Source organism: Cervus canadensis, chromosome 2 (assembly GCF_019320065.1).
Source record: "Cervus canadensis isolate Bull #8, Minnesota chromosome 2, ASM1932006v1, whole genome shotgun sequence".
NCBI classification, from domain to species: domain Eukaryota; kingdom Metazoa; phylum Chordata; class Mammalia; order Artiodactyla; family Cervidae; genus Cervus; species Cervus canadensis.
In genome coordinates, this window is record NC_057387.1 from 34,304,764 (window position 1) to 34,320,864 (window position 16,101).

The 16,101-nt window shown below is 37.6% G+C and overlaps 1 protein-coding gene across 1 annotated transcript in view; it reads left to right on the top strand.

Moving 5' to 3' along the window:
• VAV3 (vav guanine nucleotide exchange factor 3) overlaps positions 1-16,101 on the top strand; it is a 412,369-nt gene that overhangs the window by 248,568 nt on the left and 147,700 nt on the right. The window contains exons 16-17 of the mRNA XM_043460478.1: positions 13,415-13,516; positions 13,825-13,925. Of these exons, the coding sequence (XP_043316413.1) occupies positions 13,415-13,516; positions 13,825-13,925 (203 nt within the window). The remainder of the gene's footprint in view (positions 1-13,414; positions 13,517-13,824; positions 13,926-16,101) is intronic.

The following is a 16,101-nucleotide window of genomic DNA, read 5'->3' on the forward strand; positions in this document are numbered from 1 at the left end:
ATATGTGTTATATTGTTTTTTTATGGTAACAGATCCATACATACAGATACACACACACATGTACACTGTTTCTAGAATACATCTGTGCTTATGTTTTCTTGTGAAAATGCTTCTCTAAAATGATTAAATGGCTATTTTTCCATTATTTGAAAGTATCACAATATATTTACCTAGTACCTTATCATTAGGCATTACTTGTTAACAGTTTTTATTGTAAAAAATAATATTGCTTTAATTTTCTGTCTTTTTTTTTAAACCAAACTTTTCTCATGGGCTCTATTTTAGCCAAAAACAGAACAAACAAACAAAAAATAGAATCCTTTGTAATTAATCAAAGATAGAAGATCTTACTGACAGAGGTTAGAGCAGGAAGAAATGTACCGTAGTTCAACTAGCTTTTCTTGTGCCCACAGCTGTAACTCGCTTCACCCGTGTGGGGCAGCATCTTGCCTGTTCCAGGACCTTCCAGTCATGCAGTTCTAGCCTTCTATACTTGGGGCTACCTTCCACGCTGAAGCGCTAATAGTCTGTGTGCGCCTGTTCATGGGAGTGTTTAAAAATGATGAGTTCTGTTGGTTCTTAGAGTAAATGCAGCATCAGAAAGATCACATCCCTAAGAAGGGTGAGTAGGGGAGAACAAGGCAATCAGTGTCCAGGAATGATGGTTTCCAAACAATGTATCTGCTGTAGCCTTCCCATGTTCTAGAACATCCGTCACTCTACATTTACTCTTGAGGCTGAACCGTTTGTCACAGGCTTGTCAACGAATTGTTTTTCTTTATGAATTCCTTGTTCATATTCTTTGTCGAGTTTTCTATGGATCAGTTTATCATTGTATTATCATTCATTTGTAATGGCTTCTTTTGTATCAAAAATATTTTCATATATGCTGAAAGCATTTAATTCAGTTCAGTTGGTCTTTACTTTTCAATTGTCTTGTGATATTTTTAGCATAGTGATTAAACACACAGGCTTTGAGACAAATCTTAGAATCAGATTCTGTTCACTGACTTATTACCTGTGTATTTGAGTCAGGTTGCTTAACCTGTTTTAAAGCTTGTATGGGCTGTTGTGGTTGTATTTGTTCTTTTTGTCTCTGGAAAGAGGAGATGGAATAAATTGGACAATGTGTGTTCATTGTAAAGTATTTAGATAACACAGATATTCTAAAATTTAAAAAATCATTTATAATTCCTAATGCCTCTCTTGGTTTATATTTTCACATATGTATGTTAGTGAGCAGCTATGTCTTAATCATGATTCTGGATATATCTGGTATCAAGTTGTTCTCCTTTAATATATTGCAGATATCTTTCTTGGTTAATATTTATGTCCACTTTATCATTTCTAATTGTTGTGTAATATTCCATCTATAGATATGCTATAATTTACCTATTTCATTATTTTTCATTAAATCAATGCCAATTTTAATTATTAAATATGTTCTAGGGAGCCCTTCCTGATTATTTCTAATAAGCAGAATTTTATGTCAGAAGATTAATACATCTGTAAGTTTTCAGATATTTCTGTAGCTTCCTGCATGATGGGTGTTATCTTTTTTCTTTTTCTTTTTTCTCTTTTGCCAGTTTGATATGTGAAATGATATCTTACTTAAACTTGCATTTCTTTTGGTCACTAGTAGCTTAAACATGTTTCATGTATTTGATTGTTTTAATTTCTTTTTAAAATAAATCTTCCTGTTAATCTCTTTGCTAATTTTTCAATTGGAATGTTCATTTTTTTTCTTATAGGTTTCAAGGGCTCTTATATATTGCAAGGATGTTAATCTTTTATCATGCAAATTACAGATATTTACTTGCTTTTTCTTTTAATTTTTGTTGTTTACTCAAGGAAAAGTTTTGAGTTTTACAAATAAATAAATCCTGCCATCTTTATTTTCTACCTTTAAAGACTCTGTAAGTAGTCATCAATATTTTCTTCAAGTACTTTTTTTTTTTTTTGCTTAGAACAAATTTCAGGTTTCTCTCTAAATTTTACGTTAAAATATAGACTTACAGATAAACTTGACACTTAAATAAGCTCCATGAGGGCAGCTCACTATGTTACTATTTCTTATTGCTGACTGTATTCACAGCCCATCACAGGCATATAATACACCTTTATCAAATAAATAATATAACTATTGAATTGCCTAAACTTTATTTCATTATAAAATGGGTGACAGAAATGTCTTTCCTTAACATTTTAAAAAAGCTGTAAATATATTTTCTGAAACATATTTATAATGTTAGTTTTTCTCTGTCTGGAACATTCTTCTTTTTCCTTTTCATCATCTGAACTCTCTATCACCTTTAGATGTCAGCTCAAGCATTGCTTCTGTAAGAAAGCCCTCTGTGATAATCTTTTGTCAAGGTCACATTCCAAGTTGTAAGTTTTCCTAACACTGTTTTTCTCTGTGGCACTTGTTATTCTTGCTGTTTCACAATTGTTTGTAGAGTTATTTAGTTATTTCTTTTCCCCAAACAGGCAGAGACTTTACTCTTTTTTACTTACCATTGTATCCCACCACCTGGTATCAGATTCTAAGTTTTATTTATTTATTTGTTTTGAATAGACAAATAAATGAACAGCCTGCTACAAAAATTGCATACTGAGCTTTTGCACGTGCATGATTGCCTTGAAGACTTTATTATTGATCTTTCTGTTCTGTTATCAGTCCCTTACAGATTTAATAACAGCTTTAAAACATTTTAATATCTCTTAGGGGATGATGGCTTTCCACATAACCTCTAGAATAATTCATTTTAGTTTTGAAACTTTCCCAACTAGTCTCACACATTTATTCTTCCAGTTGAATTTTATAATCATTTGTCAAGTTCAGAAGATTCTCATTGTATATTTGTGTTTGTGTGTGTGTCAATGTGTTGTTTTGAGAGAAAGGAATTGTTTTAAATTTATAAATTAACTTGAGGAAAGTGTATTTATAATAAAATATGCAAGGTTCTTATTCAGGAATTTGGTATGTAGCTTTTATTTACTTGAATTTTTTTAATTTCCCTCAGTTAATTTTTAAATTTTATTCATCCAGAGCCTGAACATTTTATGCTGTGATTTTTCTTAGACATTTTTGTTCAGGAAAGCTTTAACATGGCAGGCTTGAGTTTGATATCTTTTAAAGGGTTTGCTTTCAGGCTTAGACCTTGACTGGCATCTGGAAACTTTTGAAATGTTTTTGGGTTTTGAAATGTTCCCTGTCCCTGTGGTGCTAAGTGGTAAGGTTATTTGGTTTGTCAGAGGTACTGAATTTCATTGTGCCAGGCTGCCTAAACTTCTTTTAAAGAAACAATCCATGTGGTTTGTGATGAGCACCTACTTTCCTTCAGGGAATTTTTAGTGATTGTGATTGACTTTGCTGGCATTCAGTTCCTGTGGGACCAGCCCCCCAAAATCCTTGAACTATGAGACTTGAGGAATTTTGGCAGGTAAAAACACTACACCCTTTACTGCATTTTACTGGTGGACAACACTGGAATCTTACAGATGAATTTTTTCAGATACCATCTAGTATGTCTTTTTCTCTTATTAGTTTCGTTAGATTTGAGTTTCTTCTCTTGGCTTTTCCTAGTAGTCTGAATAATATCACCTCCAAATGATACTTCTGTGTATTTTTTTTTACAATATTTATCGCTCATGTTTATTATTTTTGTCATATTGATCAGATCTTCTAGACTCGTGTTGAGTAGTACAGTTGACTTCAGGAACCTTTAGTGATTGTGATAGCATTTTGCATATGTTTTAAATTGTCATAGTGTAATATTCTTTATTGTGTTATGAAATTATCCCTTAACATCTAGTTTAGCATGTGGTTCACATAGCGTTTCATAAGAAGCTCATGATACATTTTATTAAAGCCTTTTTTTTGACATCCATCGAGATGGTCTATTGCTCTTTCAGTTCTTTATTAATCAGAGAAATTGTTTTATATATATGTTATATATATAATTTTTTTAAATTTGGAAAACATAGTAAATTATTGCCTTTAATAATTTAATTTACTTAAATGTATTAAATTATAAATAAATCTCTTAATTTATTAATTAAAGTAATAGAGGCTAATAGAATGATGCATGATGCAATATGTCATCTTGTGATGTCAGAAAATAAAATAACTTGGTAGAGTAATACATGGAATAATTAAGATTGTTCAGCATTTTCTTATAGGACATTTACAGTGTAATTTATGCCTGGCATTTATTTATCAAAATGTGTATTTTCTGAATTTCAGCAATATTGCCACATGTAGCTAAGTTTGTAAATATTTTTACTTTTCTATGTATTTTTGGTACACAGAAATACCTGCTACATTCAGACAAGTATTTTTCAAAGTATTAACTTATATTTCCAGCTCTCTTGCTCAACTTTTATTTATTTATTTTTTTCAACATTTAATACAGTATGATAAAATAATCTATTTTGTATTTTACATAACTGTCACAGTGCCTGTAATGGTGACTTTTTTTATTTTTCATTTGGAGACGGTACCCAGATGCTAACTGAATCCTTGATCTGGTAATACTGACAAGGCATGAGAGAGAATGATGTGATAAGATGATTCTCATCTTCCTCTGTAATTACTCAGGATCATTGTAAACTATTTCATTTTGCCATATTTACTTCCTGTGTTCTAAAACTAGATTACTAAAAGGTAATAGTTTATAGTTAAAATTGAGAAAAATATTGTTTAAATATATAAAATTTTAAAATAATAGCTGGCTGTATTACTAATATATTACTACTTCTGCCTCATTGACTACACCAAGCCTTTGACTGTGTGGATCACAACAAACTGTGGAAAATCCTTCAAGAGATGGGAATACCAGACCACCCTACTTGCCTCCTGAGAAATCTGTGTGCAGGTCAAGAAGCAACTGTTAGAACCGGACATGGAACAACAGACTGGTTCCTAATTGGGAAAGGAATACGTCAAGGCTGTATATTGTCACCCTGCTTATTTAACTTCTATGCAGAGTACATCATGCAAAATGACTGGCTGGATGAACCACAAGCTGGACTCAAGATTGCTGGCAGAAATATCAATAACCTCAGATATGCAGATGACACCACCCTAATGGCAGAAAGTGAAGAGGAACTAAAGAGTCTCTTGATGAAAGTGAATGAAGAAAGTGAAAAAGCTACTTAAAACTCACCATTCAGAAAACTAAGATCATGGCATCTGGTCCCATCACTTCATGGCAAATAGATGGGGAAACTATGGAAACAGTGACAGACTTTATTTTGAGGGGCTCCAAAATCACTGCAGATGGTGACTGCAGCCGTGAAATTAAAAGACGCTTACTCCCTGTAAGTAAAGCTATGACCAACCTAGACAGCATATTAAAAAGCAAAAAATAAAAAAATAAAAGCAGAGACATTACTTTGCCAACAAAGGTCTGTCTAGTCAAAGCTATGATTTTTCCAGTAGTCATGTATGGATGTGGAAGTTGGACCATAAAAAAAGCTGAGTGCTGAAGAATTGATGCTTTTGAACTGTGGTGTTGGAGAGAACTCTTGCAAGTCCCTTGGACTTCAAGGAGATCCAACCAGTCAGTCCCAAAGGAAATCAATCCTGAATATTCTTTGGAAGGACTGATGCTGAAGTTGAAGCTCTAGTACTTTGGCCCCTGATGGGAAGAACTGACTCATTGGAAAAGACCCTGATGCTGGGAAAGATTGAAGGCGGGAGGAGAAGGGGACGACAGAGGATGAAATGTTTGGATGGCATCACCAGTTCGATGGACATGAGTTTGAGCAAGCTCTGGGAGTTGGTGATGGACAGGAAGCCTGGCGTGATGTAGTCCATGGGGTCACAAAGTATCAGACATGACTGAGTGACTGAACTGAACTGGTATTACTAATTCCACTGTCATACTTTTCTACTGAAATATATTTGTATCTGTGAATTGAATTGTAGTTGTTATAAAAAGATTAAATGTTGTTTTCTCACAAAGGAGAGGTTGTAGGTGAATAAACAAATTATAGCATTTAAGTGAAATTCAGTTAAGCATTATGTTTTTCTTCAGCTTTATTTTATATGGGAGATAAAATTTTTTGGCATAGTAAAAATGTCTCTATATCTACTGTACTCTGTCCAAATTTCCATCTGACAGTGCGGCAAAGGCAGCCTTCTGAAAAGTAAAGTTAATGCTATAGGAAAAGCATATTTTTCTGATTTTCATTGACCATAAATGCCTGGCAGTTCATTTTCCTAGTCGAATGTTTGGTAACTGTAAAGGGGAGACAAGTTAAAAAGGAGAAGCCAAGCCCCCTGCTTTCAAGCACCCATAGGCCAGCAGGAAGATGGACCTGCAGACAAGCAATTTTTATGCTATGTGGTAATTTCTTTTAGAGGTTGCACAAAATTAGTGAAAGCCTAGGTGGTTCATATTAAGTTGGCTTAGGGATGTCAAGGAAAATATTATGGAGGCTGACAAATTTGAACTTTAGTATTGCTTCTATTCCCTCCTTTGGTAATTGGCCCCAGTAATCCTATCTACCACCTGAGATATGCAGATGATACCACTTTAATGTCAGAAAATGAAGAGGAACTAAAGAGCCTCCTGAGGAGGGTCAAAGAAGAAAGTGAAAAAGCTGGTTTGAAACTCAACATTTTAAAAACTAAAACCACGACATCCAGTCCCATCACTTATTGACAAATAGAAGGGAAAAAAGTGGAAGCAGTGACAGATTTTATTTTCTTGGGCTCCAAAATCACTGCAGATGGTGACTTCAGTCATGAAATTAAAAGACACTTGTTCCCTGGAAGGAAAGCCATGACAATCCTAGACAGTGTATTAAAAAGCAGAGACATCACTTTGTGACAAAGCTATGGTTTTTCCAGTAGTCATGTACAGATGTGAGAGTTGGACCTGAAAAAGATTGAGCACTGAAGAATTGATGCTTTTGAATTCTGGTGCTGGAGAAGGCTCTTGAGAATCTCTTGGACTGCAAGTCCATGTCTCTTGGACTTAGAAACCCGTCAACTCTAAAGGAAATGAACCCTGAATTCACTGGAAGAACCAATGCTGAAGCTGACGTTCTAATACTTTGGCCACCTGATGCAAAGAGCCAACTCAATGGCAAAGACCCTGATGCTTGGAAGGATTAAAGGCAAAAGGAGAAGGGGACAGCAGAGGATGAGATGGTTGGATAGCATCACTGACTCAATGGACATAAATATGAGCAAACTCTGGGAGATAGTGAGGACAGAGGAGCCTGATGTGCTTCAGTTCATGGAGTCACACAGAGTTGGATACAATTTAGCAACTGAACAAGAAGAACAGCAGTCCTATCTAATGTTACTTTCTAGTGTCTCTGTATTAGATTTCTTCATAGAAACAAAACAAATGGGGTGTGTGTGTATGTGTGTGTATGTGTGCATATGTATTATATGTCATTAGGAATTGGCTCATGCATGTGGGGAGGTTGGCAAGCCCCAAGATTTCTAGGGTGAGTCAGCAAGCTGGAGACTCAGGAGATCCAAAAATGTATTGTCCAGTATGACTTCAAAAGCCACCAGCAGAGCTGATGGCATGGGTCTTTCCTATGACCTGAAGACTTGAGACCGAGACAAAGCCGTTGTTTAAGTTTGAGTCTGAAGGCAAAAATGTCTATGTCCCAGTTCAAAGGTATTCAGGTAGAAATAATTCTCACTTGTGGGAGGGTCAGCCTTTTTATTTTATTCAGGCCTTTAACTGATTGGATGAGACCCATTCTCACTAGGGAGGGCAACTGCTTTACGCAGTCTCAGACTTAAGTGTTAATTTTGTCCAAAAATATCTTCACCCAGGATGATGTTTGACCAAAAATTTGGGCAATCCATGGACCAGTCAGGTTGAGACATAATATTAACTATTACAATGTCATAGATGGTATCTGTCCATTGTCCTATGAACACTTGATATTCAATTTTGAGTGTTAAATCTTGTTTTCTCTCCAAAATTATGCCACTTCCTCCCTTTCCTTTATCTACGAAACACCACTGACTTTCTCTTATTGTTTAGCCACTAATTGATTTCCACTTTTTATTTCTTTGATCCTTAATTATAAGTTTTGTTATTTCATGGATATGAGTTTTTGCTTCTCTAACTCAGTGGACATCTTTCTGAGGGTATGACAACTATGCTTTTTCTTTTTTAGTTCTTTTTCCTTTAAGTAGCAGAATACTTAATATTATAGATAGGAATATTTGTTAATTTATTCAATACTATAAGCTTAATATATATAGATAGGAAACATTGAGCTAAGTCTTGGTAATATAGACATAAATAGCATAGAACAGGTTTCTGATTGTTGGAAGCAGATAGTTAGTGGTTCCAATACAAGGTGGTATTGTACTAGAAGACCAAAAAAGTACTTTGAGAATCCAAATGATACTGATAATCACTATCTTAATCATGTGGACCCAAAGAAAATATCCAAAGGAGTCTCATCTTTTAAAATCTGGTCCTAAGTGAGTAACCAGGTAAATTAGCAGTTATAAGTTAGGGGAAACATTTAGAGTGAATGGATTATAAAACCCAGGATTATAGACAAGAAGAATATGCTTGAGAAATGTGGTAAGATCTGCATGTTTATAGTGTAAGGCTTGTGAGTGTTTGGGAAAGAAGGGGCAGGTGAGTGGTAGCTAAAGCTAGAGCTTAAAAACTCTTCATGCCATTGCTAGAAGATTTATCTTTATCTCCATAGGCGTTAGTAATCAGTAGACATATTCAAAGGAGGGAGTGACATATTCAAAGGAGGGAGTGACATATTATATTTTCATTCTTAAAAGTGAGTCTGGAAATAGTAGGAAAGATGGCCTTAAACAGAGAAAGTAGGAGATGGAATAATTAAGGTCATTGTCACAATTTAGTTGGGAGATACTGAGGATTTGAATTAGGAAGTGAGAAGAGAGAATGGAACCTGCATTTTAGAGGAGGTATTTTAAAGGTTGAATCAGTAGAAGTTGGTCATGGTCTCAGGGAAGAAGAAATTGGAGCAGAGGAGAGGTTAAGAGAAAATGAATATGTAGAGAATGTCAGGGAAAGGGAAAAATTCATCATGCCTCTTTGAGTTTCCCTCCTAGAAGGAGTGAATGGTAATAGATTGAAATCAGAACTTGATTAAAATCAGATGTGTTGCATCAGGATTTCATACTTAACAGCTCAATTGCTGTTATCTATTAAAGATCAGCCCTCCACACAAGGCTTTGTATTTTTTTTTAAAAAAAGAATCAGGTATGTTAGGAAAGGTGAGGGGTTGAGTTTTGTATGTGCTGCATTTTGAGATGCCTGAGGAGTGGTTGAAATGCAGATCTGCAGGATGGGGAGGATTGCCCAGGCTAGGCAAGTTGTATGGTCTCAACTTGGCTCCCACATGGAGCCAGAGGACAAGATGACAGTCAGAGAAGATCAAGAAAGGTTATAGAAGCCCCAAGAGCATCAGTATGCCTTGCTCTATAAATATTTGATTGACTGATTAAACACGGGTAGCCTACTTGTATTAATAATGGGCCCTAAATTAAGCAAAAGAAATAGGATCTGTAAGATTCCACCCAAGTTCTCATAAGTAAACTGTAGTATAACAAAGCAGCTACTTAAATGGAATCCTTTTTCTATAGCTGTATGACCAGGCAAGTGAGCTGACCGATAACAGGTCCAGTTCTCATCTGCAGTCAGCTCAACCCCATACTTGGTCTTGCTCTATCCACTTTTGCTGCACTGCAAGGAATTCTCTACATAGTAGTCATAGAGATTTTGAGGGGTCAACTAAATGTGATGTCTGGAGAAGGAAATGACAACCCACTCCAGTATTCTTGCCTGAAGAATCCCCATGGACAGAGGAGCCTGGCGAGCTACAGTTCACAAGGTCACAAAGAGTCAGACACGGCTGAAGTGACTTAGTGAAAATGTGATGTCAATCCCTGTTGAAGACATCAACTCTTGCCTTGGCCCTGCCAGCCACTCTTACTCACCTCCTACATCCCCCGCTTTTCACCCACTGGTCTCCAGCTCAAGGACTCTTCTTTCTGTTCCTGCTTCAGGGGCTGTCTACATGTAGGTGCTTAATAAGTCTGAAGTGAATGAATCACTCTACCTTATAGGTTTATTATGGGAAGTAAATGTGAAAAAATATATGAAGAGTCAGTTAATGTGCCTGGTGCATTAGAGGTGTGTAATAAATTCTACTTTTGATTGTTTCTGTCCTTGTGTTATCAAATCTATAAACCTGATGCTTCTTTATCCTCTTCTGCTTCAGCCTGCCTTTCCAGCTCTTCCCATTCAGCCAACTTACTGTCTTTGGTTTCTGCATCCCCATGTGTATTGACATCTCTCTTATCTTTAGTTGGTGATTGATATGACTTCATCTAATTCCCTGGACTTTTTGCATACATATCCTTCCCTGAGCAACCCTATTTCTTAATGTGCTTAAATCATTACATATGGATTCCTGGTCCCAAGGACACTGAACATACAACAACCTTCCTGCAGTGAAATTCCTAGGAGAATGGGGACCCTCTAGAGATTCAGTCCCAAGGCTACCAAGGGACTCTTCACCACTCATAAAAGCATTATCCTGATCACTTCATTATTATGTGGAATTAGAATCAGCAATTTATAAATTAGAGCCAAGACTTATTGAACACTAACTCTGGGCTAGGCACCGTCCTAAGCACTTTATGTAAGTTACCTTCCCTTCTGAGTTTGATTTTATTAGTATTCCTGTTTTGTACTTATTAACTTGCCCAAGGTCACCCTGTTAGTGATTTGCATGTTAGGATGTAAGCCCAGGTGGTCTGATTTCAGATTCCTGCTTTCAACCATGCTTTTATATTCTATAGTGCCTCAGTAGCAGGGTCATAGAGTTAACTTTTATTCTTTAGTGTTTGATTTAAAATTTTTAAAATAATATGCAGTTAAGTTAAAAACTAGCCCCAAATTTCCAACTGTTCCTTTCTAACATTCTACCCTACATCTTCAAGTCTGACTTAACTTATGGCAACTACTGTCAACAATATTTTCCATTTTTTTTTTCTTTATGTAAGATTTTTCTTTTTAACCTTTCAGTGTAATCTTGCGCTCAGCTTTTGTCTTCTGAAAAGTCAGCTTATTCCTAGTTAGTTGGTGAAAATGTTAAATACAAATGGTAAACACACACACACAGCACACACACATAACTTGGGCTGACCCTAAGAGAAGGATGTTCTAGGTAGACTTCTAAAATTAATTAAATTCTTACCTATTTTTTATCTATTTACTTGAGTTCTTGCCTGAAGGAGACCTACTTTTATTCTGAAACTCCAGGCTGATGAATTCTTCAAGTTTGCCAGAACGAAGTTGCTGTTTGACAGTTCTCTCACTGTGTCACCTTGATGCTCAGAGAGAGATGAACAATGGGCCTTCCTGGCTGAGGAAATGGGTTTCCATGCTCATATCCATGCCTGGCTGTATGGACTCAAGAATCACTGTTTTTAACAACGTGAAAAGAAGTTTTGTTTCTAGATCATTATCTTTTCTTCAACTTTTCCCTTCCTGAAGAAACAGTCTGTAATTTTTAATCAGCAACACAAAAATGCCTCCATGGAAATGGCCGTCCTTTTCAGCACGCAGTGGAGCATTTTCCTAAAAAGTGAGGTCGCCAGAAGCACAGAGCAGAGAAATCCCAGATGGCGCTAATATTTGATTTCATTTTTAGCACGGTTATATTCAGCAGATGGATTGCAAGGCTGACCTTGCTGACACTTCTGCATCACTGCCTGCTACTCCAATTGCCTTTGTGAATGTTTTTTCGTAAGGCTTCTCCTGGTACCTCAGAGATTGATGCCTGGTTGCCCGCCTGCGTTATGCTTCATTATGCCAAGGCTGTGTGTGCTTGAGAGTCGCTGTGTGCTATAAAAGGGGAAATCCTGGCTCATCTCAAACTTTTCCTACAGTCTCGCGGATCACTTGTAACATCTCAGAGAGCCTCATCTTAGCTTTCTAGGTGTCCCTCTATCTGTATTCATTTTTAATTTATCCTTTCATAATTTTTCTGCTTTCTTTGGTAACATGGACAAATTAAGAATAACGTAAAAAGCCCTCTGGAAATGACTAAACTTAACAGTTTCCCATATACTTATTAACACAAAAATCTAATTATATGAAGGTGAATACTGTTGAATTCCTCCTTGCGCTACAACTTTGGTGGCTCAGAGCACAGACCTGGGTTGGAGTTCCCAGCTCGGCCTTGTCCTTTAATGTAAACTTTTGACGGGGCTTCCCATGTGGTGCTAGTGGTAAAGAACCCGCTTGCCCGTGCAGGAGACATAAAAGACATGAGTTCAGTCCTTGGGTTGGAAAGATTCCCTGGAGGAGGGCAAGGCAGCCCACTCCAGTATTCTTACCTGAGAATCCTATGGGCAGAGGAGCTTGGCAGGCTACAGTCCATGGAGTCGCAAAGTGTTAAACACGACCGAAGCGACTTAGGATACACACACCCAAGCCTCTATTTCCCTGTTTGTAAACTAGTGAATTGATTAGTGCCTCACAGTTAGGATTGGTGTGAAGGTTAAGTGAGGTGTAAATGAGCACATTGTGTTTTACCACAGTATCGGCACAGAGTAAATGCACAGTGAATGTCATTTTGCAGTATGCTTAGTATTTTTTTTTTGCATATGTGTATAATATAAAGAAAATATAAATGATAAAGTAATTTTGTTTACCTTTTATTTAGATTGCCAGAAAACTGGGTTGTTTTTAAGGAGGACATTTTTAATGATCAGACTGATGCTTTGTTTCAATTCTTTTGGGAAATTTGTATTCACTTTTATATATCGTTACATAATCCATATACCTACTTTGACAGGAACCCTGTGGAAATGCAGTACCCCTTTCCCCTCCCTCCCGCCCCTTGCAGCTAGTTTCTATTTTGGTGATGTGGCTAGAGAAAAAAGAAATCATCACACAGCATGAATATCCCTCAGGCTTTGTGTTTTTCCTGGCAGGTTGACCTACGTGGCCAGTCTGTAAAGTTCCCTGGGAACATGCAATTCTGAGCTGGATTCGGTTGCTTCAGTCTTTATATATTGCTGGTTCTCACACAGTTGGATTTTGGTGCATATTTTAATGCAAAGCATTAATGCATTTTATTTTTTATTTTATTTTTTTTTCCATTTATTTTTATTAGTTGGAGGCTAATTACTTTACAATATTATAGTGGTTTTTGCCATACATTGACATGAATCAGCCATGGATTTACATGTGTTCCCCATCCGCATTAATGCATTTTAATGCAAAGCATTTGGCTTAGAAAACATTGTGTGTTTAATAGCCTATTTGCCTGAATCACTTCTCTACCCAGTGTAAAACTGATGAACTTAGACTGCTGCTGTGTTGTGAAGCTTTCTTGAGGATGCTACCTTTTTCCTTTTGTCTAGGTCCAACATAAGGCCAGACTACGCAGACTCCAACTTCCATGAGTTCAAGATGCACACCTTCAACCGGGTCACATCCTGCAGAGTCTGCCAGATGCTCCTGAGGTCAGTTGGCGTGGTCTTGGTTCTCAGTTTAAAGGAACTGGTGTAACTGCCAAATGTTTCGGCTTTCCTAGGGTCCCAGGCAGAACGTTTTCTAATGGGTATATTGCCTTACCAGTTTGGATCCATCAGATCATTCCTTGGCCTTGTGCCTGGACCTTTCCTTCAGAACCCAGGAATGTTCTCTCCATTGGCTTTAAGGGGACTCTGCATAGTGCTGTGTTCTCTTGTTCTGCTTCCTGGCGCTAATGGTTTCCTAGAGGCAGAATTTTGCACCTTTTAACCTATCACTCTCTGATTTTCCCTTGCAGGGGAACATTTTTTCAAGGTTATTTATGTGTTAAGTGTGGTGCCAGAGCACACAAAGAATGTTTGGGAAGAGTAGACAATTGCAGCAGAGTTAATTCCGCTGGTAAGTCATGTTTATTGTTGTGATTCGGGTTTTAATGAGAACATAAAACTTGCTCAACATAATTAAGGCCTAATTTACTCTAAATATGTGTTTATTATAACATATCAGCTTTTGAAACTATTGTTTATGAGCACAATTAGAAAATGGTTTGAAATTCTTGTGACTTTTATACCTAGCTGGGAGACGGAGGGCTTCAAGAGGGACTCGGGAGGTTCCCTACCACCCGTTTCATTCACCCCCTTCCCCTAAATCTTGCCAACACTATACAAATAGCTGCAGCACACAAATAGTCAGAAAACAAAACAGGAAAAAATGGTTCTTTTTCTGTCTTTGGTTTTTGAATTTCTCCCCTTTTCTCTTAAATATTCATCTCTAAAAGGCTAACGCTGCCGGGAGTAAACATCGCACAGACTAATTCATGAATTAATGAATTGAATACATTGTCATTTTCCAGCCTTTAACAAAGAATGTATATCCTTTGGATTTTGTGTAAATGTTTCCCCCTTGGTTTTTAAAAATAATGCTCCATGATTGTAACCTGAGCCAGTTTCTAAGGCTGTTGGCAATTATGCATTCAGTAGCCTTTTGCCTCTCTCTGCCCCTCTTGGGCTCTTTTCCTTCTCTTTCTTTTCTGGCCTCTTTATTCTTTCTCTTTCTTCTTCTTTCTCTTTGTCCTTTTCCCCTGAGTTTCTCTGTGTTTTATCACTAAGACCTTTCAAAATCAGTAAAACTTTTTGAACAGAAGAAAGGGATCTTTAACAGCTTGAGTTCAAAAGGTAGCTGTGTCAACCTTTGATTTTCCCAAAGGGAAAGGTGGACATTGAATTATTTTGGATAATGTGAAGAAGAGTGAAACAGAATAATAGCTCATTTCAGAGCCAAGTTCAGAAAAATAGGCAATCGTACAAAACTTGTGAATCCTATTAGAAGATGGAGATCACGGTGCATTCCTCTCTTTCGGCTCCTTCCGTAGACGTATTTGCAGGGCTCCTCGAGCCACTCTCGATGCCAGGCTTGGGCAGTGCTTGGAGAAAGAGCCTGGCATTAGTTGAGCACCTGCACTCTGCTTGGACTGATTCCATCCTCAGAAGAGCAGTGCCCAGTTGCTGATGGGAGTCACTGTGCTCATGCAGTTAGTTGGCTCAAGGTCTGTAGGTAAAGGAGATAAGATTAGCACCAGCTAATGTTTCTGAAGGTCAGAAACGGTTTACAAAGGTATAAAATAGAAATAGTACATACGTTTATTATTGTTTAATTGCCTGTGCTGTCCTTAGTTGCTCAGTTGTGTCCAACTTTATGAGACCCCATGGTCTGTAGGCCGCCAGGCTCCTCTGTCCATGGGGATTCTCCAGGCAAGAATGCTGGGTGTGTTGCCATGCCCTCCTCCAGGGGATTTTCCCAACCCAGGGACTGAACCCAGGTCTCCCACATTGCAAGCATATTATTTACCATCTGAGCCACCAGGGAAGTCCTAGAATACTGGAGTGGTTAGCCTATCCTTTCTCCAGGGCATCTTCCTGACCCAGAAATTGAACCAGGGTCTCCTGCATGGCAGGCAGATTCCTTACCAGCTGAGCTACCAGGGAAGCCCTTTAATTGCCTACCTGATGCAATTTATGACTTACATTTGTGTGTGGGCCAATCTTTATCTGTCCTGTCCTTTAAAGAATCTGCCTGCCATGCAGGAGATGCACGGGAGACAGGGGTTCAATCCCTGGGTCAGAAAGATCCCCTGGAGAGGAAATGGTGACCCACTCCAGTATTCTTGCCTGGAAAATTCCATGGACAGAGGCACCTGGTGGGCTACAGTCCATGGGGTCGCAGAGACTCAGACACGACTGAGTGCAGTGCGCACAGCACACCAGCACATTATTACTATTTAATTGCCTACCTGATGAAATTTACCACTTAATATTTCTGTGGTTTCATCATTATGTGTTCTGTCCTTTATCCCCTTTGAGGACAATTAGCGTGTTATTTGCTCACAGTAGGTGAGTGGATTTTTGTCAGTCCCATAGCCCTGTCTTCTGAGTTTCAGTCTGTGAGGAGTAGAAAGTGATCCCATAGTTGGCAAGGTTCTTGGACTCTAAAGGGAATAGTGTAGGAAAGTGGTTGTGAGTCAAGCAGAGATGATTAAAAATCCAGCTTAGCTCTTAACTAGCTGCATGAACTTGGG